The sequence below is a fragment of the Salvelinus fontinalis genome, chromosome 37, assembly GCF_029448725.1.
Source record: "Salvelinus fontinalis isolate EN_2023a chromosome 37, ASM2944872v1, whole genome shotgun sequence".
In the NCBI taxonomy this organism is placed as follows: domain Eukaryota; kingdom Metazoa; phylum Chordata; class Actinopteri; order Salmoniformes; family Salmonidae; genus Salvelinus; species Salvelinus fontinalis.
The window spans coordinates 10,752,932-10,775,394 of record NC_074701.1 but is presented as its reverse complement, the minus strand read 5'-3'; the positions used below and the strand labels follow the sequence as shown (position 1 = coordinate 10,775,394).

At 41.5% G+C, this 22,463-nt stretch overlaps 1 protein-coding gene across 1 annotated transcript in view; it reads right to left on the bottom strand.

Moving 5' to 3' along the window:
* Window positions 1–732: 732 nt before the first annotated feature.
* The window catches only part of LOC129836118 (rab11 family-interacting protein 2-like), a 60,909-nt gene continuing 39,178 nt past the window's right edge, over window positions 733–22,463 (bottom strand). The window contains exon 6 of the mRNA XM_055901926.1: window positions 733–4,134. Coding sequence (XP_055757901.1) covers window positions 4,108–4,134 — 27 coding nt within the window. The 3' untranslated portion in view covers window positions 733–4,107. The remainder of the gene's footprint in view (window positions 4,135–22,463) is intronic.

The following is a 22,463-nucleotide window of genomic DNA, read 5'->3' as shown; positions in this document are numbered from 1 at the left end:
TCTCCTACCCTGAGTCATTTTGTTTGCTTATCTTTGCAGTTATCTGAAGTGAGGCACATATTTGGGAATTTGCAATTGTTTTTCTACTGCCAATAAATCTTGATTGGGTGTCTTACTGTTATCAATAAGTTATTTTTCAATGAACCAGATTCATTATGTCCAAATGTTTTACATACAGCTGTAGTGACAAGAAAGCCTTCCTCTACATATTTTGTTATATGCGAGTAGCCTTATACAGATTAACGTCAATTTAAATCATCATTATATAAGCAGATTATTATGAAAAGAGATTTTAAAAATCATGAAATGACTATGAACTCCCACTGCTGTCACAAATAAACATTATTTAAACATGGTAGTCCTGAAATATGGTATGATATACGTCATGAGGCACTTACAGAGTCAATAGGCAGCCACTATGGAGTATGTATTTGTTAAGGCAATATCTATATGAATTAGAAACACATCACAAAGAGCCTGAGGAAAGTTGACAACCTCCTCTGTTGAACCCCGAAGCTCCCAGAGGGACTGTTTCATAAGTTAATACTCCACCCCTGCAGGAGACTTGGACTTTCCCCCCTGTATCTCACCGAAACAAACCAATGGCACAAAGGGTATGGAAGCACAGAAAAGCAGCATGCTTTTGTATACTAATAACGAGGTTAAGACTTACGTTACTTAGATCAGACCACAGCGTCTGGCTGTGTCGTTATACAAAGACCAGAAATGGACCCCCTTCTCTTGATTGTGAAGTGGTGGAGAAGAAAAGGAGCTTCTGATCATTTGATTCTGGCAGCTGCTGAAATAAACTCACCCGCTTCATCTGACCAGTTTTTTATTGACCGAGTCACTGGTGCTTCCTGCTTGAATTTTTGCTTGTAAGCAGGAATCAGGAGGATTGAATTATGGTCAGATTAACCAAATGGAGGGTGAATGAGAGCTTTGTATGCGTCTCTGTGTGTGGAGTAAAGGGGATCTTGAGTTTTTCCCCCTCTGGTTGTACATTTAACATGCCGGTAGAAATTAGGTAAAACGGATTTAAGTTTCCCTGTATTAAAGTCCCCTGCCACTAGGAGCGCCGCTTTTGGATGAGCGTTTTCCTGTTTGCTTATGGCGGAAACCTGCTCATTGAGTGTGGTTTTAGTGCCAGCATCGGTTTGTGGTGGTAAATAGACAGCTATGAAGAATATAGACAAAAACTCTCTCGGTATGTAGTGTGGTCTACAGCTTATCACGAGATACTCTACCTCAGGCGAGAAAAACCTTGAGACTTCCTTAGATATCGTGCACCAGCTGTTGTTTACAAATATAAATAGACCTCCACCCCTTGTCTTACCAGAGGCTGCTGTTCTATCCTGCCGATACAGTGTATGACCCGCCAGCTGTATGTTATTCAAGTCGTCGCTCAGCCATGACTTGGTGAAACATAAGATATTACAGTTTTTAATGTCCCGTTGGTAGGATATACATGCTTTTAGTGTAGTTCGTCCACTTTATTATCCAGCAATTGTACGTTGGCCAATAGTACAGATGGCAAAGGCAGATTAGCCACTCGTCGCCAGATCCTCACAAGGCACCCCGATCTTCCGCGATACCTCCGTCTCCTTCTCCTGACGGGGATGAGGGCCTGTTCGGGTGTCTGGAATAAATCCCTCTCGTCCGATTCAAGGTGAGTAATTGTTGTTCTGATGTCCAGAAGCTATTTTCGGTCATAAGAGATGGTAGCAGCAACATTATGTTCAAAATAAGTTACAAACAATGCGAAAAAACAATCAAAATAGCACGGTTGGTTAAGTTCCCATAAAACGGCAGCCATTCCCTCCGGCGCTATCTTTCATTAAAAGCAATGCCATCTTTCATTAAAATCAATGCTCTTGTAAGTTGCTCTGGATAAGAGCATCTGATATTTGTTTATTTGGATCCTCATTCATCATTATACAAGTAGTGCTAAATGACTACAATGTAAAATGTAAAAAAAAATGTAATGTTTCGATTGACTCAGAGACCCACTGAATACAATATTCTGAGTAGCAGCTCGAGGGTTAAGGTCAACTGTTATCCCCCTACTAATGCCTTCCAAAATGTGGATATGCCAGTCATTTACACTCCATTTTCCTGTACTGATGCCTCTCCTGTTCTCTGAATGGTGACTATAAATGGACTGGCACACTCAGATCACCATGACCCCTCTCTGCAGTGCTTGAACATTCATGGCTCATTTGTGAATCTATAGGCATATTTCTTGTTTCAAAAGAGCAGTTTCCAAGAAGTGCCAAAAACTGACAAGAGAGAGATCCTCATTGCGACTTTATTTTATTCTAATTAAAGTTGTTTATCACTCCAAAGCTATCAGGGGGTGGAAATGGCAAAACAGTTTATCTAAGGAGATTAAATCAACCAGCAATGATTTTGTTCATGACAAAAATGTTATCTAGACTCCTGTGTTTTCTTGATAGCAGAGCATGTGTTGGTTGTGTGATTGCTTCCCTGCCTATCCTATTTACTTTAGACAGAGAGAACACCAAACTTCGAGCCCTGTGTCTCGCCTCTCTCGCTAGTTTGCCATACAGTGATTCCTGAGGAGAAATCAAGGACCCTGAAGCGTGTTAATACTCACATATTGAAGTCTTACAGCATGGTTAAGATACAGTACCTATGAGGGAAGAACACAGATAAGAAGGTGTGGACAGTGATGCGAAGTTTTCCAGTGCATGTTCATGTAATATTGCATTTAAACACTGTAAAAGTGATTACACTCCTCTTCGGACTTTGCACTTTAAACGTTGGGCAGTGCAGTCTGTAGAACATATTTATTCTAGATTTAGACATGAACTACTTCCCAAACAGATATTTCTTGAGGAGTATGTGTATGTGAAAGCTAGATATGACAGAAATCTGTTGAGGTGCTGAGCAGGGGCGTTTAGCCCAAAGCCAGTAGAGGGTTCTGGGGGCATCTTCCCCCGGGCAAAAAAAGAAGGAATTTCAAGAGCTAAATGCATGAATTTGATTAGATATTTTTCAGGTAACTTGCACCTTCCCATCTGCTTCAGCAGACACTACCAGTACTCAGTTACAGTTGCTACTGTGGGTATCTCTCTCTGGAACACGCTCTACTCCCTACTCTGGAACACATACATCTACAGTGTATTGCCAAAAACCTCCATACCACTCAACAACGTCAAACATAGACTCTGACCTGTCCAATGAACCAAACTGATTAAAGAATCCCACAGTACCCAAACACCCTCTCTCTTTCACACACATGCACATTCACACGGTGCAGTCATTAAAATCCATAGAGCAGCTTTAAGTGATACAGTGTACTGTGTCCTCACCCCTTCTTCTGCCTCTCTCCATCGCTTTCTCTGTTTCATCTGATGCTGTCTCTCTTGTCTGCCCTCTTCTGTTGCTGTATCTTAGACTTATACGTTGCTGTCTCTTGTCCACCCTCCTCTCTCGTCCTGTCCCGGTTGTAAAAAGTGTAAAACTTAACAATTGTTTTAATAGTATTTTCTCAGGCTTTTTCACCTCACCTGCAAATTCTTTGTAAACCATGTTTTCCTTTTTCACTGTGCAATTAAATAAAATTAATTAGAATCTATAGAGCAGCATGAAGTGATACAGTCTACTTTGTGCTCAACCCACCTCTGTTCTCTCTCCATCTGCCCTCTTCTGTCACTTTCCCTATGTCTTGTCTATTGCTGTCTGTATCTTGTCTGTTGCTGTCTCACTTACTTTCTCCTTTGTCTATTTTCTTCTGTTATGGCCTGTTCTGTTCTTCTGGTGTCTCTTTCCATCATACCCTATACTTCTGTTGCTGTCTCTATGTATTGTCTGGTGTGTCTCTCTCCATCATATCCTTCTCTTCTGTTGCTGTTGCTGTCTCTGTGTCTTATCTGGTGTCTATCTCCATCATATAATCTTCTGTTGCGGCCTCTGTGTCTTGTCTGGTGTGTCTCTTGGCGTGTCTCTTTTTTTTTCTTCGGTCAAGGGGGTACTGGGGTAGCTTAACTTGTTTTGGGCCTGTGTTTGGGTCTCCTAAATAATCCTCTTCCCTACCAGTTTCCTCTGGATTTTGCTGTTCCAAGTGCTCCACTGGCCTGCTGTTCACTTCTGTCCTCCTCCTTGGCTCATCTGCAAGGTAGCAAGGTAGAGGTGCAACATGTCATTAGTTTGTTTTAAAGTTACTGTATACTAACACGACCACGGCGAATCAACTGAAAATAAAAATGCAAGGGTCCGCATTACAGAGCAAAACAACTTCAAACATGACAAATATGAAGCTACATGGCCTAAGCTTTATGAATATAAACAGGCATGAGCCAAAAAAACATTTACCTGTAGAATGGAATAAGTTATAAGACCTCTATTATTCATTTTATTTTGTGAGATTTTTAGATTCCATAACATTTGAGGACAAATTATTTAAGGGCCTATGTTTTTTAAATGTTTTGTTCACCTCCAATCTAACCACAAAGCTGTCGGTGTATTCCCCTCTCTTTCTGGCTGCCGTCCCCCTTCAAGTTTGGTTATTTGTTATACACACACATACAGTTGAAGTCGGAAGTTTACATACATTTAGGTTGGAGTCATGAAAACTCATTTTTCAACCACTCCACAAATGTCTTGTCAACAAACTATAGTTTTGGCAAATCGGTTAGGACATCTACTTTGTGGATGACACAAGTAATTTTCCCAACAATTATTTACAGTCGGATTATTTCACTTATAATTCACTGTATCACAATTCCAGTGGGTCACATACACTAAGTTGACTGTGCCTTTAAACAGCAATTCCATAAAATGATGTCATGGCTTTAGAAGCTTCTGATAGGCCAATTGACATCATTTGAGTCAATTGGAGGTGTACCTGTGGATGTATTTCAAGGCCTTCCTTCAAACTCAGTGCCTCTTTGCTTGACATCATGGGAAAATCTAAAGAAATCAGCCAAAACCTCAGAAAAAAATTTGTAGACCTCCACAAGTCTGGTTCATCCTTGGGAGCAATTTCCAAACGCCTGAAGGTACCACGTTCATCTGTACAAACAATAGTACGCAAGTATAAACACCATAGGACCATGCAGCCGTCACACCGCTCAGGAAGGAGACGTGTTCTGTCTCCTAGAGATGAACGTACTTTCGTGCGAAACGTGCAAATTAATCCCAGAACAACAGCAAAGGGACCCTGTGAAGATGCTGGATGAAACAGGTACAAAAGTATCTATATCCACAGTAAAACGAGTCCTATATCGACATAACCTGAAAGGTTGCTCAGCAAGGAAGAAGCCACTGCTCCAAAACCGCCATAAAAAAGCCAGACTACGGTTTGCAACTGCACATGGGGACAAAGATCGTACTTTTTGGAGAAATGTCCTCTGGTCTGATGAAACAAAAATAGAACTGTTTAGCCATAATGACCCTTTTTATGTTTGGAGGAAAAAGGGGGAGGTTTGCAAGCCAGAGAACACCCTCCCAACCGTGAAGCACGGGAGTGGCAGCATCATGTTGTGGGGGTGCTTTTCTGCAAGAGGGACTGGTGCACTTCACAAAATATATGGCATCATGAGGCAGGAAAATGATGTGGATATATTGAAGCAACATCTCAAGACATCAGTCAGGAAGTTAAAGCTTTGTCGCAAATGGGTCTTCCAAATGGACAATGACCCCAAGCACACTTTCAAAGTTGTGGCAAAATGTCTTAAGAACAACAAAGTCAAGGTATTGGAGTGGCCATTGCAAAGCCCTGACCTCAATCCTATAGAACATTTGTGGGCAGAACTGAAAAAGCGTGTGCCAGCCAGCATGCCTACAAACCTGCATCAGTTACACCAGCTCTGTCAGGAGGAATGGGACAAAATTCACCCAACTTATTGTGGGAAGCTTGTGGAAGGCTTCCCGGAACATTTGACCCAAGTTAAACAATTTAAAGGCAATGCTACCAAATACTAATTGAGTGTATGTAAACTTCTGACCCACTGGGAATGTGATGAAAGAAATAAAACCTGAAAGAAATAATTCTCTCTACTATTATTCTGACATTTCACATTCTTAAAATAAAGTGTTGATCCTAACTGACCTAAGACAGGGAATCTTTATTAGGATTAAATGTCAGGAATTGTGAAAAACTGAGTTTAAATGTATTTGGCTCAGGTGTACTGTCACGGTCGTGAAAAGAAGACCAAGGTGCAGCGTAGTAAGCGTACATTTTCTCTTTATTTGTGAAAACAGACGCGGAACAAAACAACAAACACTACAAAAACAAACCGTGAAGCTAAAGGCTATGTGCCCTAAACAAAAGTCAACATCCCACAAAGACAGGTGTAAAAAAGGGATACCTAAGTATGGTTCTCAATCAGAGACAACGATTGAGAACTACACCCGGCCAAAAACAAAGAAATAGAAAACATAGAAATAAAGAAACTAGAATGCCCACCCTAGTCACATGTAAACTTCCGACTTCAACTGTAGCTGCTTGAAGTAGGGATGCTGATAAATTGCAATTAAAAAATAAATACAAATAATATATGTATATATATATATATATATATATATGTATATATATATACAGTACCATTCAAAAGTCTGGACACACCTCCTCATTCAAGGGTTTTTATTTATTTTTTTACTATTTTCTACATTGTAGAATAACAATGACGACATCAAAACTATGAAATAACATATGGAATTATGTAGTAACCAAAAAAGTGTTCTATTTTATATTTTTTAAAGTAGCCACTCTTCGCCATGATGACAGCTTTGCACACTCTTGGCATTCTCTCAACGAGCTGCACCTGGAATGCTTTTCCAACAGTCTTGAAGGAGTTCCCACACATGCTGAGTACTTGTTCTCTGCTTTTACTTCACTCTGCTGTCCAACTCATCCCAAACCATCTCAATTGGGTTATGGCCGGGTGATAATGGAGGCCAGGTCATCTGATGCAGCCCTCCATCACTCTCCTTCTTGGTCAAACAGCCCTTACACAGCCTGGAGGTGTGTTGGGTCATTGTCCTGTTGAAAAACAAATTATAGTCCCACTAAGCGCATACCAGATTGGATGGCATATCGCTGCAGAATGCTATGGTAGCTATGCTGGTTGTGTACCTTGAATTCTAAATAAATCACAGACATTGCGACCCGCAAAGCAAACCCACACCACCCCACCTCCTCCTCCATGCTTCATGCTGGGAGCCACACATGTGGCGATCATCCGTTCACTTACTCTCCGTCTCACAAAGACATGGCGGTTGGATCCAAAAATCAAAATTTGGACTCATCAGACCAAAGGACAGATTTCCACCAGTCTAATGTCCATTGCTCTTGTTTCTTGGCCCAAGCAAGTTTCTTCTTACTATTGGTGTCCTTTAGTAGTAGTTTGACCAAGAAGGTCTGATTCACACAGTCTTCTCTGAGCAGTTAATGTTGAGATGTGTCTGCTACTTGAACTCTGTGAAGCATTTATTTGGGCTGCAATTTCTGTGTCCGGTAACTCTAATGAACTTATCCTCTGCAGCAGAGGTAAATCTGGGTCTTCCTTTCTCGTGGGGGCCAGTCTTCCTTTCTTGTGGGGGCCATTAGGGCCAGTTTCATCATAGCGCTTGATCGTTTTTGCGACTCCACTTGAAGAAACTTTCAAAGTTCTTGACATTTTCCAGATTGGCTGACCTTCATGTCTTAAAGTAATGATGGACTGTCGTTTATCTTTTCTTATTTGAGTTGTTCTTTCCATAATATGGACTTGGTATTTTATCAAATAGGGCTATCTTCTGTATACCACCCCTAACTTGTCACAACACAACTGATTGGTTCAAACGCATCAAGAAGGACAAGAAATTCCACAAATTAACTTTTAACAATGTTAATTGAAATGCATTCCAGGTGACTACCTCATGAAGCTGGTTGAGAGAATGTCAAGAGTGTGAAAAGCTTTAATCAAGGCAAAGGGTGGCAAATTATGAAGAATCTAAAATCAAAAATATTTTTGGATTTGTTTAAACACTTTTTTGGTTACTACATGATTCCATATGTGTTATTTCATAGTTTTGATGTCTCCACTATTATTCTAGAATGTAGAAAATAGTAAAAAAATAAAGAAATACTCTCGAATGAGTAGGTGTTTCCAAACTTTTGACTGGTACTATATATATTTAAGTTATTATGCCTTTGAAGCCCGTATTGTAGGATATATTGGCATTGTTGTTAGGCCCGAGAGAAAGGCATTATCACTTTTATACAATGGGTTACCAACATATTCAAAAAATGATTTACATATTTTCATTAAAATGTTAATATGATGAATTTATTCATACTATTTCATCCTTCCACAAGACATAGTCCCAACACAAATCTAGGGTTGTTACCCAAGCTGGTTGGTTGTTCGTTCTATCGGTTTGGTTGCCAGAGATACGACCCAGTCGTTCAGTCTTTTTGTTCTGTATCTATGGACGCGACCCAGTCGTTCATTCTAAATGTTCTATTGACATACTGGCTGGCAACGTTCTTATAGAATGTGGTTTTAACCAATCAGCATTCAGGATTATATATACATGACTTATATCAACATCCTTAGCTTGCCCATTCACTATACAGTTAAACAATTCTGACTGACACTCAATAGCTTAAAGGTCCATCAAAATACTTGGATTGGACCAAAAACAGGTGTGCTGTAAAGCTAAACAAATTCTGTTTCGCTCACTGAGGAGATGGTGGATCAAATTGCAATTGTTTCTGTCGTTTGTTCTCTGGCAGTGACTCATTGCAAATGCCACTAATAAATGCAGTTTGTGTGTGTGCACACTTGCTCATATCCTCCTCAACCTTTAACGTTACCAGCCGCCACTGACAGAAACTAGAAGAAGAAAAAGTTCCCAGGATCCAAATCCCAGCTTGTGACGCAGCCTCTATTCCTGTGCAATTCTACACTTAAATTCTGTTAATAGTTTTTAAAATGTTCATAAACATACTCCATCCTTCTTTTTTTCCCTTCTCACATATCCACAGCTGCACGCACTGTCTTTGGGATGGGGGGAGTAGAATTCCTGTCCTGATTTATATGATGGACCTGGTTTTAACCCAGCCGTGTGTGCTGAACACATGCCATCATAGTGGCAGTTATTGGTATGCTGTTGAAAGTGACCAGATAGCATTTTACACCGGGTTTGGGTCAGACTGGGCGGGTTGGGTGTTTCAGGAGTGGAGGGCCTCTCATCAGGTGTGTGAGTAAATCTGTCATACACTCCCACGCTGCACCACTCAACATGGACAGAAAACACTCATATTATATTGCCATGCTGAAATTACGGAACTTGGGAGGAAAAGGATTGTTGAAATGAAAACTGTCCATTTGACTGAAACGGTGTCTTGAGTGCTGCAGTTAGAAATGTGGGTTACCATATTTGACCTTTGGCTTCAGTAAAAGCTGCTGTCCACCTTGCCATAAGTCATTTAGAAGTTCACGGATCATAATAACGGCAACAGAATACTAATGGCAGTCGTAAATCATGACAATCCAACTACAAACCATAACATTGAAATCGTTCATTTTAACTTATATAATGCAAATAAAGGGTATTGTAATGGAAACGCATCGTGGGATGCTCAATTTAAATACAGGGTAATGTAATGGGAACAAATTAAGGAAAGGCCGGCCGGTAAAGATTCAAAGAAAGCCAAAGACTACAGCCATTTGTTATCCTTACTAGATCACTGGAGGGCCTATGCTAAACCCTAAACTACACCAATGAGCACTTGTAAAATGTCTGTTGGTAAGCTCTGTAGTAGCTGGATAAGTCGAAGAGGAATCTAGAAAGAAATAAAAATGGATTAGGCACTCTGAAAGCCTCCATCTTTGCCCTACAGCTGGCTGGGTACCTCTCCTGTCTGTATGATAATAGCTTTTGTCAAGGCTCATGACCCAGTTCGTACAAAGTGGGAAATTACGTCATTTGCAAATGTGCTTTCATTCCATGATAGTGTATAATTGTACAAATGAAAAGAGATTATCTCTCTAGTCTTCCACAAACAGCTATCCAGCTTCATAGAGGGGATTGGGAAAAAAGTGATCATTTGCCCCCAAAAAACATGGCGTGGAAGCATGTAGTCAACCTTGGGCCCAGGTTATTTTAAAGGAAGCCAATCTTTGATCAGCCAAGCTGAAATGGCTAAGATAAGTGGGAGCTACATCTCGCGGCAGGACCGCGCTCCGCTCTGTTATTGCTGTGTCCTCCTTGGTTTCTCGAGAGCGGTAAACAGCGGCTACCCCCTCCATTTCTTCGTTCCATGCACCCCCTCCTGTCTCCCCTCCCCCTTATCTGCTCCCCACTTTCTTCTGGAGATCTCTGTCACTTTAATCCACAGAGTCTGCCGCTGGTTAACAAGGAAATCCTGTGTCAATTATCACCAACCACTTCCTGCTGGGAGAGCGGTGGGGAATCAAAGGGGCCTGAGAGTCTTTCACACCAGAGAGGAGCAGTAGGCCTAATTAAATGGCCCTTGTGTCCTGCTGGCTGCTGGTGGCCGGGTGACAGATAGCTCGGCCCCAACGATAACCTCCTTTAGCTGACGATTGTTTTGATAGGGGAGCGAGTGGCACTTTGGGTGCCCTAAGGTTGGCAGATTGGGATCCATGAGTCTAAATGAATTCACGTCCAAAGTGCCTGGTCCTAAGTAGGTGAATGATGGATGAATACTTGGGAATGTGGAAGTATGGCGGTGATATTTGGGACATTTTGGGACAAGTCTGTCCACTGTGATAGCCTAGATGGCGACAATGGAGGAAAAGCTGCACAAAACGTGTCTTCGTCGGGTTGATTTTGGTACGAAACATAACGTTTTTATCAAGCAGACTTTACATGTTGAAATCCATTTATGAACAGTCTTCAGTCAGTTCTATTCACTCTTTCCAATTGCTTTGAGATAGAGAGAACTGCTGTCGTCTTCTGGTCTTGCGTGTGGGATCAAGTGCAACTGTCAAAAAGAAACCAAAATGAAGTGTTGCATACTTAGCTCTTCATGTATTGACCAATCCTGGCGTTGTCCGAGTGTTTAAGTCATTAACTACATGGTGAGGGTTCTACATATAGGTGGAGATCCAATTGTTACTCACTTACTTATCCCTTCAAGAGTTACTATCACATCCCCTTGTTCATTTGCACTAGGGGTTGCACTTCTTGGATTTCAAAAACATTTAATGATTGGGAAGAAAACAAAGGTAGCAATTTGAGCAAGTTACTATATATTTAAAATATTAGTTAGAAATATTAATGCATTCACATTTTTTTTCATACTTTAGTTCGATTTCCAAAACTTCCCTTTGGAGAAAGGCAAAAGGAAAGAGGCTATTTGAGGGCAAAATATGCAGCACTCAAAATGATAATTCTCAGACATCTTTCAAGTGGAGGTCTGAGAAACGGCAGCTCAAGGTTCAAACTGCTTTATATCATCTTTATCATCATAAGGGGGTCAGCAAATCGCCAACCTGCTTACCTTGTAGTAGCCACTTCACTCATAACTGTCACTTACAGGTATCTGGTGCCTGCATAATGCCAGATTATGCTATCGCTCAGAGTCACCACAAAAAGTGTTTCTTTGCATGTATTCATTAAAAAATAACTGTTCAAAAAACTTGCCTGAATTATAATTTCAAACTTGTAGAAGTGTATGAGATATGCCGTATATTTGTTCACCAGACTTCCAGTGCTTGATAAAATTGGTAATAGAAGAGATGGAATGAAGTAAATGAGTATAAATACTTGTGCAGACAGCACGGAATCATACACGTTACAAGTGTTGGCATTGAATTAAGATAAACAGCACGAAAAAAGGATGTAACATTGTAAGGAGATATAATAATATTACAAATAAATAATAACACATTTGTTTACACTTTGAGATGTATTTACATCTTAACAAACTCTGCAGGAGGACAAAAACCCAAAGACCTGCTAGCTCTCCCCAGTTCTATCCATTTCACCCCCCCTCCCTTCCCCTCCCCAATGCTCTCCCCCATTCTCAGCCTCTGCTGAAGGGTCCCCCCTCTGAGCACCTAGACCACCTTTACATTTCCGTATGGAGAGAGGGGGGGTGCAGAAAAACCAATTTACTAACAGAGCGACATCATCTGTTTGGCCGTTTATCTCTGACACACCACCCCTCAGTCCAGTGTTGACGGTACATGATATTCCATTAATCTGCCTAATGAAAATTTAACCAGTGTTATAAACAAATAATTGGCCATTATCCTCTCAAAGATTCCCGAATAAATTACTTGGGCGTTTTTCATGGGCTTCTGAAAGAAGAAGAAGCCGGCCCCTCCTGATTGATGCTGGAATAAATGCGGGGCCTGCTCCGTCGCCGCGAATGGGTCTCGACTAAGCCTGTGATTGACTTAATGAGAGTCTTTGGGGTGAGTAAATGTTCCAAATTGCTCAGTCATTAGCTTTTGCTCGGCTGTCTGAAGATACCCCCGGATCTCCAGCACGGGTCTCTCCTCTTGTACCATTCCGCCTGCAATTACATTTTCATTTAGCGCAAACCTCTGAAGTCCGATAGGCAGGCCACTTTTCATTACGCTGGCCTCCTTTTTCTTTTTTATCTAAATGGTGTGAAATGTCTCTTCATTTAGACCAATTAAAGTTGAAAAAGACTGTGCTGTAATGAATTATCATACAAATTATTTACTTAATGCCACAATCTCGTTCGCTCTCTCCCTCTCCTCCTCTCTCCTCCTCCTCTTTCTGGCACCAGGGATGCAGGAAGCCAGGCAGACAGGGATAGCGGTGAGAGGGAGGACACGGTGGGAGTCCACTGTGAATCTACTTTAAAATAGAAACTTCTCCCCTCAAATATATACTCGCGCAAATTGCTGAGGTTATCCCCTTTGCCGGTTTTATCTAGGTTTTGCATTAACTGTGGGATGTGGCTACTGTATTCCGCAATCGAAGAGAGAAGGAGCACCACTAGATGAACAAAGGCATATATCGTCAACATTACTGTCATTTCAAGAATTTCATTTCAGGAGATGTCTAAGCTCCTCTTAATTAAGAACAAGCTTATGCTTTCAAATTAACTCATTTTAATTGAGGGGGACGTTTTCCATCTGCAAGATGGTGTGGAGAATGTCTCAAGTCTCCTTCTCCAGGCTGCTGGCTGACACACAAACACTGGGAGAGTTCAGAACTATCACAGCAGCCCCATCCACTCCACTGGGACTGCCTCTCTCTATCTCTTCACACTAGGGCACAACACCACTAAAGGCTCCTCCATTAGCCTTTTACGCCAATATACGTCAGCTACTTAGTGCATAATTATTCAGCCACAATACAAGGCAGCAGCTAAATGTACCCACATTGTTGTTGTTTTTTAGGAATGGTGAAACTGTATATTATATCTTCTGTTGTTTTTGTTTTGCATCAGTCTGAATCAGAGTCCAGTAGCACTGGGCAAAGCTGATAGAGCTGAAGTGGCTTGTCACCATGGAGACTGCAGCTCCAGCTCCATGCCAGAGCAGTTTCGGCACAGGCCCCAAGATGAGGGGGCAGCAGGAGGGGGCCACCAGGGCGTCCCTGTCCAACCCCAATCCCCCTATAAACCCCCACTCCTCTCCAAATAGGAGGGGAGGTCTGGCCTCAGAGAGAACCCAGATACACTGCTTTGGGCCATATTTAAACAACAATGCATTGAAAAACTATCCTAGATTAATTACTTTTAAGTTTGATGATGAAATCTAAATGCTATGGGGGGGGAAATAAACCCATGAGGGTCAGATCCAGAGGAGGTGTCAAAGTGTTGTTAGACTCACAGGGCAATAACGTTAAGTGCTCCATGATTTGTGCTAATCGGTATGAAATCACCCACAGTGCTTATGTGCAGCTACCGTTTCTGTTACACTGGCTCTGTTCAGTGTCAGGGCCGATTCGTTCTGACAGCTTCGCAATGCAAACGCCAAATGGTCACCCACCTTGAAAACTTTACTCTTAGGTACAGCGGAGTAGACTTAGTAGACGCTCTTATCCAAAGCGACGGCATAGATTTTCATAGTTGTTCATCCAGGTCCCCTGTGAGTATCAAACCCACAACCCTGGTGGTGCAAGTGCCATGCTCCACCAACTGAGCCACACTTTTCTAATCAGTCCTCATTGGCTTGATTTTCTTTGGAATTGTTTGCATTGATCATCCAATTAGAATAAAACAAATAAACGTGAGACCTAAAGGCAATTAAAACATGATTAATGACTTCAACTGCAGTGATATGGCGAGGGCCTCTGAACGGGACAAATTGAACTCTGGTGGAACAAACAAAAGAGGTGATATAAAGAGTCAGAATCACCATATATTATGTACATTTGACTGAGTTAACCTCTGTTGAACAGTCACTATCACCTTAGACCGTGAATGTCATTCTGAAAACAAACATAGTGACGAGCATCTGTTAAGTGGTTAAACACTAGAGCTGAAGGAAAGGGTCTGAGAGCCAATGCAACAACGAAAAACTGCTCGTTTAGATGTGTCAGAGGATAGGTAGGCTGTCCAGTCACCACTCATACGGCTAGACAGGGGATGTTTGCTCAATCAAACACAAAGCAGTCTGGGTTATCATACTCAAGTCAAGTGCCTTAGAATTATGCATGGCAGTGTGCATGCGTGTATGTACAGCTTATGCATGCTAATGGCTGATTTGCTAGTCCTGTGTTTTCATGGTCAGGAATAAGATGGCAACCTATCTTTCCTGAAAACAGCAGAGGGATGGACTGCCCATATTCTTATTCACAGTATGTATCATATATTGTCATAGCTATGCCTATATTCTAGTAACGGTCGTTGTAACAACACAGAGCGGTTTGCAGTACACTCGAATTGTGTTACGTGCGAGCACAGTTCTGGCTTGTATTTCATATTAAGAATAAGATTAAGGTCACTTTATTGGTCAATGGCACATGAGGTCCAATCAAAATTTGACTTCCTCTTTTAACCCAACCCCTTCGAAAGACGCACACGGGTTTTGCAGAGGTGTGGGGGCTGCCACACTGGGTGCTCGTGAGCTGTTGTAGAGGGGGAGGGGTAGAGGGAGGGGGGAGGATTTATGTGCCTTGCTCAAGGGCACAAAGGCATCTAGGATTTGATAACAGCAACCCTTAAGTTGCCAGCTTACTTTCAGACATATTCTTCCCATCGGACCCAGGATTCAATCTGGCAACCCTCTGGTGGCTGGCTCACCTCTTTAACCACGAGGCTACCTGCTGCCCTTATCATATATCCTGAATGGATCAAAGCAGCTGTTACTGTACATGTGATAGCATCAAATGAATCATGAACCGATCAGAGAAGTGTGGGGAAGTACCTTACACATGTCCCTCACATACAGTATCTGATCCAAACCTTACAGTCCTAATATTGTCTTTGCAATGTCTTAGCACAAAGGTTTCCAACCTTCCGACAAAGAAGAAAATTGTGACTCTTCTAGCCTCTCTCTCCTACCTTACCACCACATAATATGGGCATGTGGCACATTGTGTAAGGACACGTAAATGTGTTAGACAACAAATGGACGAATATCGATGCCGCTTGTCATGTAATAGTTTCCTTTGAAAAAAATGGTGTCAGGAATTGTATTGAGCTGCCAGTGTTTGTTTGATGGTGGTTGAGCTTTTACGACTTCATTGTTCAGTGAGGCAGATCACATCAGAAGAAAGTCTTTGCAAACCTGCGGGATCACATTACCTACCTCCCACCTGAACACAATGGGCTTGTTTCTTTAGTATTAATAACCAAGCCTCACCTATACAAAATCAATTTGAAAGTGTGCTTTTGCTCCTGAATGGAAAGCGGAAGAACTATTAATTAAAAGTGGAACAGGTTCTTATTTTAGTGGAAAGTGGGAAAATGATGAGCCTTTGTTGAGGAAAGCCCAGGAGCAAAGCTTTCATTAGCCTACATGCATGGCAAAAGCAATTCATCAACTATAATTTTCTCTCAATGGGCAAAAAAGAAAAAAGGATCAACCTCAGTATGCTATTTATGGAGATTTACAGAAGTCTGGGAAATGCTAATGTGATTAACATTTATCTACAACATGTTTTGAAATGGCCCTCGTGTCCATATTTGCCACAAGATTAAAGTATTGCACTTATTCCCAGGAAAATAAAAAAGATATGCTGTGATATCAAATCTGCTTTGCAACGCAGGAGTAGCACACAATTATGATTTTGGGGAGAATTCTCTGTCATATTAGAGAATTTCTTCTTCTCTCTCTCTCTCCCTCTCCCAGCCCTCTCCTCTCTCTCTAAATATCTCTCTTTATGTGTGTCTGTCCCCAATGAAGGCACGGCGAGCAGAACGGCTGCTTTTGTCCTACCGGAGTCTCTCTCGGCAATGTGAACTGTTCCACGGATTAGCCGAGCTGAGATTTATTTAATGCATCCTCGTAGAGTATTGTTGAAATCTATTTTGGGATACGAGGCTTGCCAAGCTCTAAGCCTGGTAATATATGCCTGCTACAGTTTAAGAGAGAGGGTTCGCAGACCCTCTTTATGTTGGGATCATATGGATCATACAGTCATTGAATATGAAAATATTGAGGGTCTGGTAACACATTTATTGTTTTCACAAAGGAAGCCCTCAAAAGCGTGTTTTCAGCATTCTCCCCTGTCTCTTGTTTGTATGGACTGTTTAAATATTTGATGTCCTAGAGAATGTTTTTTGATATTCTCCAGATAAGATACTGCACATGCATATGCCATGAGAGGCCCCTATTTAAGATGTCGGCTTAAGATTTCTGAGAGGCCAACAAAGCCATGGATGGAAGAGACTGGAGTGCATTTGCATTGAAGCCGTGGATTTAGAAGGAGCGAGAGGAAAATGAATTATAATAATGTATCTTATTTAAAATGCTAAGTATTTACCATATATTTTAATTTCCTTATCATAAAACCGCGAGTATAGTCACGACACATTTGTATTTACCATTCATTTCAATTACTTTCTTCTGTTCTAAACATGAAATATATATAAATGAATATATATATAAATATATATTGTAACTCAAATTACACCATACATGTCATTCTATCAGTCTTCCATTTTTCACCCAATAATGAACATACATACATCATCAATCTGCACCTGCTCATCTTCGTCTACTGTAGTCCTAAGAATTAAGCTTAGAATGAAGCTTAGAATTCTCGAGACATATTCCAACTACATTTCCCAGCATGCTTCAAGGTTTGGACTCCATTCCTCGCAGTGAACTGTGGGCAATGTGACAGAGAGTGACACAAAAGAGGAAAGCCAGGGGGTGCACAGGAGTGGGGGAGAGGGAGCCGGACAAAAGGGGAAGACATGGGCTTTTCACGGAGGACACGATAAAGCCAGCAGCATTATCGTCAGTGTGAAAGACGGGGGCCATACTTCAAACGGGATTTTCTCTCCATGACAGGATACTCCGCTGACGCATTGCAAATACCTCTTTGTAGCAGCAGCATATAGCCCAAGGGCTTCTGTGGTCCTTTGTACAGTCACTACAACTACAATAAAATGATTCAATCTGTTATAGAGAAACCCAGAATTTTTCATACAGATTGATAGAGAAATATATAATTGTTGTCCAGATCGTTTGTAAAAAAATATATATAAGATTTTCCATAGAAGAAAGGTGGTTTTCACTCTTGAATCTCAACATAATCTAAATGTTTTCAAGGTGCACAATATCCTTTACATACTGTTTAACAGTGAAAGATGCCTTCATTTTTTCCCGAGAGGCATTGAGCTTTACAAGATCTCCCTCCTGCAAGGAATCCACAGGGTTCAATCAATTAGTTTGTGATTACGATTACTTCTGTTCTTATTACTAGTCCCACTAGCCTGGCTGTTATGGTAACCCTAGACACAGTCCATACTACTAATCATTGCCCCTTCCCTAACCCTAACCTTTACTCTCTTAATCAGCATCATGTCTTGAGCAAGGGTGCACAAATATGTACATGTTGGTTCTTGCTATGTTCAGTGAGAATTCCCTCTCAGTCTGGGAATTCTACTTTCAAGTTGTTTGTTTGTGTGTGTGTGTGTGTGTGTGTGTGTGTGTGTGTGTGTGTGTGTGTGTGTGTGTGTGTGTGTGTGTGTGTGTGTGTGTGTGTGTGTGTGTGTGTGTGTGTGTGTGTGTGTGTGCGTGTGCGTGTGCGTGCGCGTGCGTGTGCGTGCGTGCGATTCTGCCCTAGTTCAGTGGACGGCTTTCACTCCTTTGTCTGGGTTGAAATACATTTTTAAAAACTTAACATTTGAATCCAAATAAATGAGTAGAAGAAAAGATTTTAGTTGTAGATGGGTTGTTGTGCATGTGCAGGTCTGTGTTCGATATGACTCTGTCTTGTACATTATGGCTGTTCTACCGCCCTAGTAATATAAGTCATAGTCTGTCTTAAAAGTTGTGGTACAATACCATGTGTTATGACTAAATAGCAGCAAAGAGAGTAATATATGGTATACCCTAACCGCAATTAAATAAGTTCAAGCCAGACAATGGGTAGGCTGTCTTTTCATTTTGTGTTTTTCGGCAGCAAAATGATTGTTGAAGAAGTTTGATGTGACAACAAATATGAACTGGACGGTAAGATAAAGAAAAGCATGAGAACACTGCAGCAAGCAAACATGACAGCAAGACAAAGATATTTCCTATGCAAAGCTTGCACACAATGTCATGTGTGATAGGGAAGGATCCTGTCCAAGTCACACGCAGGAGGGGAGTGGGGGTGGGGGTGGGGGGGGGGGGGTGGGGGGACCGAAGCGAGGCCGGCCGCCTGCATCTTCCATTGATTCCCCCACTCTTTGCTTTGATTCTGTTGATCCGGTATCTCGCCGTATACCAGGGACAAAAAGCAGATCTTGGCTTTAGGGTAATCTCATTAAGAAACTCTAACCACCATGAGAAGAGAAGAAAATCGACTCATTCTGCGCCATGCCAAAACTAAGGCTCAGGGAGGCAGGTGTAATGTTACATAATTAGCCTTTAAACCGTAAAAAGGAGATTATTGCAAATGGGCCTACTAGCCAGCACATGCAGCAAGTGTACCTGCATGGTCCCTAAACACACACCAATTGAGTGGCACTGAAAACTCCAGGGGGACTGATCTGGGAAAACAAAAACAGAGTAGGCTGCTGTGAGGGTGCAGTTCAGGGGGGTTGGCAGTCAAGAACAGTGGTCAAAGTGTATGGTCAATATCCTCTCAGCTCCACTCCAATATACGTTAAGAACATTAAACATTCACGGTTTAAGCATGTCAGGGTCATATGATTACATTTTGAAACAATATACCCACATTCAATATGCCTGGGGTTGGAAGGAAGGTATTGGAACTTAACAAGGTCAGCATCCAGTAAGATATTATTTTTTCTTCCATCTCTCTTGTTACTTTTCAATACATAAACACTGCATTGAGGGACTTTACTGAGGCCAGACTCTGTGCTCCTGCTGAGTTCTTCTGTCAACTACTACCAGTGGTTCCTGCATCTCCTTCTTCTAAAAAAAATGGTTAACAGAAGAAGTGATGGAGACTATGATCCAGGGAGCCCATACCAAGTCTCTCATAACCTCGAGACGGAATTATCATGTCAGATTGTTGCCATATGTGGCACGGAGCACCACTCACACAATGACAGTGATCAACTACTACTGTGCAGCGTCCCCATCCTCTCTGCAATGGACTAGACAGGATCACTGGGAGTTGAATCCTAAAACACTTCTCATGGTAGAGATCTCCCCCCCCCCCCCCCCCCCCCCCCGAGCTGTTTGAGAATTCAATCCCGCTCCACATTTTATGTTTCAAACATGTTAATTATTGAAACAGACGATTCGAAGCACTGTACGGTCGAAGACCCAACCCGGCTTTGGAGCAGGCAAGAAGGCGGCATTCCTTTGTTGCCTCTTCAGACGCACTGAAGCATCGGCTCGTTGTTACATAAAGTGGTATAACAAATGAGGCTGGAGCCTTTGAACTGGGCTGACCACACAGACCTGGAAGAGCCACTAGGAGCCCACCATGTGGCAGCAATAAGAAGGCCCCGCCCACTGCGAGACATGTGAGAGACACTGCATTCCAGCCGAGCTCATTAAAGCCAAAACACAACTCCGACAAACACTGCACCAGTCACAACGTTACTGGGCGGACTATTTAGTCAGCAGAAGAAAAACGATATAGAACATAATTGCTGCCTCAGTTTAACCGAAAGGCCTTCAATGACAAAAAAAAAGTTACAACTGTAGTGTGGTTAGTCGATGTGTAACCTCACAACGATGTATAGAATCGAACTAACAAACTGTTTCAAACAGCAGGTTATTAATGATTGACAGCTGTACAACAAAAGGTTTTCCTAAATGCACAATCTGTAAGATTTCCTGGTTTTCAGTGCTTTCCAATGGTTGTCCTAATCAAATGCTATATGCCCAGTATACCCCGTATTTAACTGTCTCACAACTGTCTTACCCTGTCATCACACAAAATCTAAGGTTGAATTACTCCATTGTTTTTGCTGCCATTGATTATTTGTAAACAAATAAGGTATAACTTAAAAAAAAGAAAACATGCTTAAAACGTCCATGTCTTTCAGTCTCATGGACAGTCAGTTCATGCAGCAGTACTATAGCTCTGTCTATGAATTTGACAGTGGTAACATTTACCCAGACTCATCCCGCAGCTTAGCGAACAAAGTGGCAGGGTAAGGCTGTTGAAATGACAGATTTGGGCCTTTAAAAGTAGTCAGTTACCTTTTGTAGAGAGACTAACTTTAGATGCTACGGCTTCAACAAACTCTACAGATGTGGTTACGTTTCCCAACTAAAATATTGAAACCTGCCATTGAATTATGTTTACTTCTGTCTCGTTGGAGTGCGTGCGTCAATAGACAATTTCTGACTTTCATTTTGAACCATTCCCTGAACAATGACATCAACAGAGATCAGTCTTTCAGGTTAAAAAATATCGTCAACTGTGACCGAATATTATTCAATTTGCTTAAAATGGCATCACAACATGAAGCCGTGCATTCTGGACCCAAGAGTATATTCACTTAAGATTGCTAAAAACAGCCAAATCAAATGCCCACCGGTGGAGGCGGTTTGCTTGGTGTATATCACATCTGGCATGATTATTTTCAGCTCTTCAACTAATCCTCTCGAAATGTAAACTGAGGAAAAATGTGCCAAATGGCTTTAGAGCAAGACTGTGTTCTGGACTTGCGGAAAGATTTAAACGAGTTGTATAGAAATGTTAGAGGCATTATTGTAAAACGTAGTGAGACAATTGTAATTAGTTTTCAGCCTGTCACATTTATAATCATTATCCCACTTTTTAGACATGGCAAATTTTCACTCCCCGTTAACCGTCACAACCGTAAGAAAAGCCACATCAAACGATGTTTTGATATGCCTTTCGTCCTTGTTGTCATCAGCCAGATGTTTGATACTGTACGTGGTGTTGAGACTGAAAATGTACATGAGTCGTGTGCATGCCATTCAGAGGTGGCACTGCAAGACAAAAATCTACTTGTCGGGGTTGACTGCCAAGAATATCAGCCCACACACTTTGTAATATTACTTTATTCAAATTGGAGATCTGGGACATAAACTGTCTAGAATAAAACACACCCACCAGCATCAATGAAAAGGAGAGCTACATTAAAATATGAGCATGCGAACTTGCTACGAAAACATTGATCCTTGTCCACTCAAAAAGCTTAAGAGTTTGCTGCACACTGGAGCCGAAAGGATTTTTGTTGATAACGAGTAAGCGAACTAATACAAGACTTTCTGGAAGCGTGTTCTTTTTAACTCCAAATATGTTCCTGCAATATTGAAAACCAACCTCATAATAATGAAACTACGTATTATGTGTATGCAACAAAGAAATGGTGTTTTCTGTACAAGCCAAGATGCAGCGTAGTCGCCCCCACATAGCAGGTGCCATATATACGAGAATATGTACATGTATATATATTCTTATTTGAATAAGAAGTCAAACTAATTTTGGGGCTGAAACACATAATACACATTTCCATGCACATTTCCATGCAGTTGGCAGGCAAACAGTGCCATCATTCAGCTGCTTAATATATGAGCGAGCAATAACATATACATCAAATGATGTAGCTAAGTCTGAGATTCCAATCCCCTGACTTCAAACAGCGAGATGCATTTGACAGAGGTTCGGAATAGCCCAATCACAACAATAATACAACACACTGGCATGATTGATGGGGTTTAAGTAATGGCTCTTCGTGGCTATATAAACAACCTCCAGTTGGCCAGTGACTTCAGTCTCCAACACATCATGAATCTCTATAAGCAAAATTGCGGCTCCAAAAAAACCCACACACATCATAAGGCAAATATGTCTAATATATGTTTTCTGCTATTTAAGACATGCTTCCAGGTCACAAAGGCAAGGTTCACGTGTGCATAAAAAGACACCTGTTGGAGCAA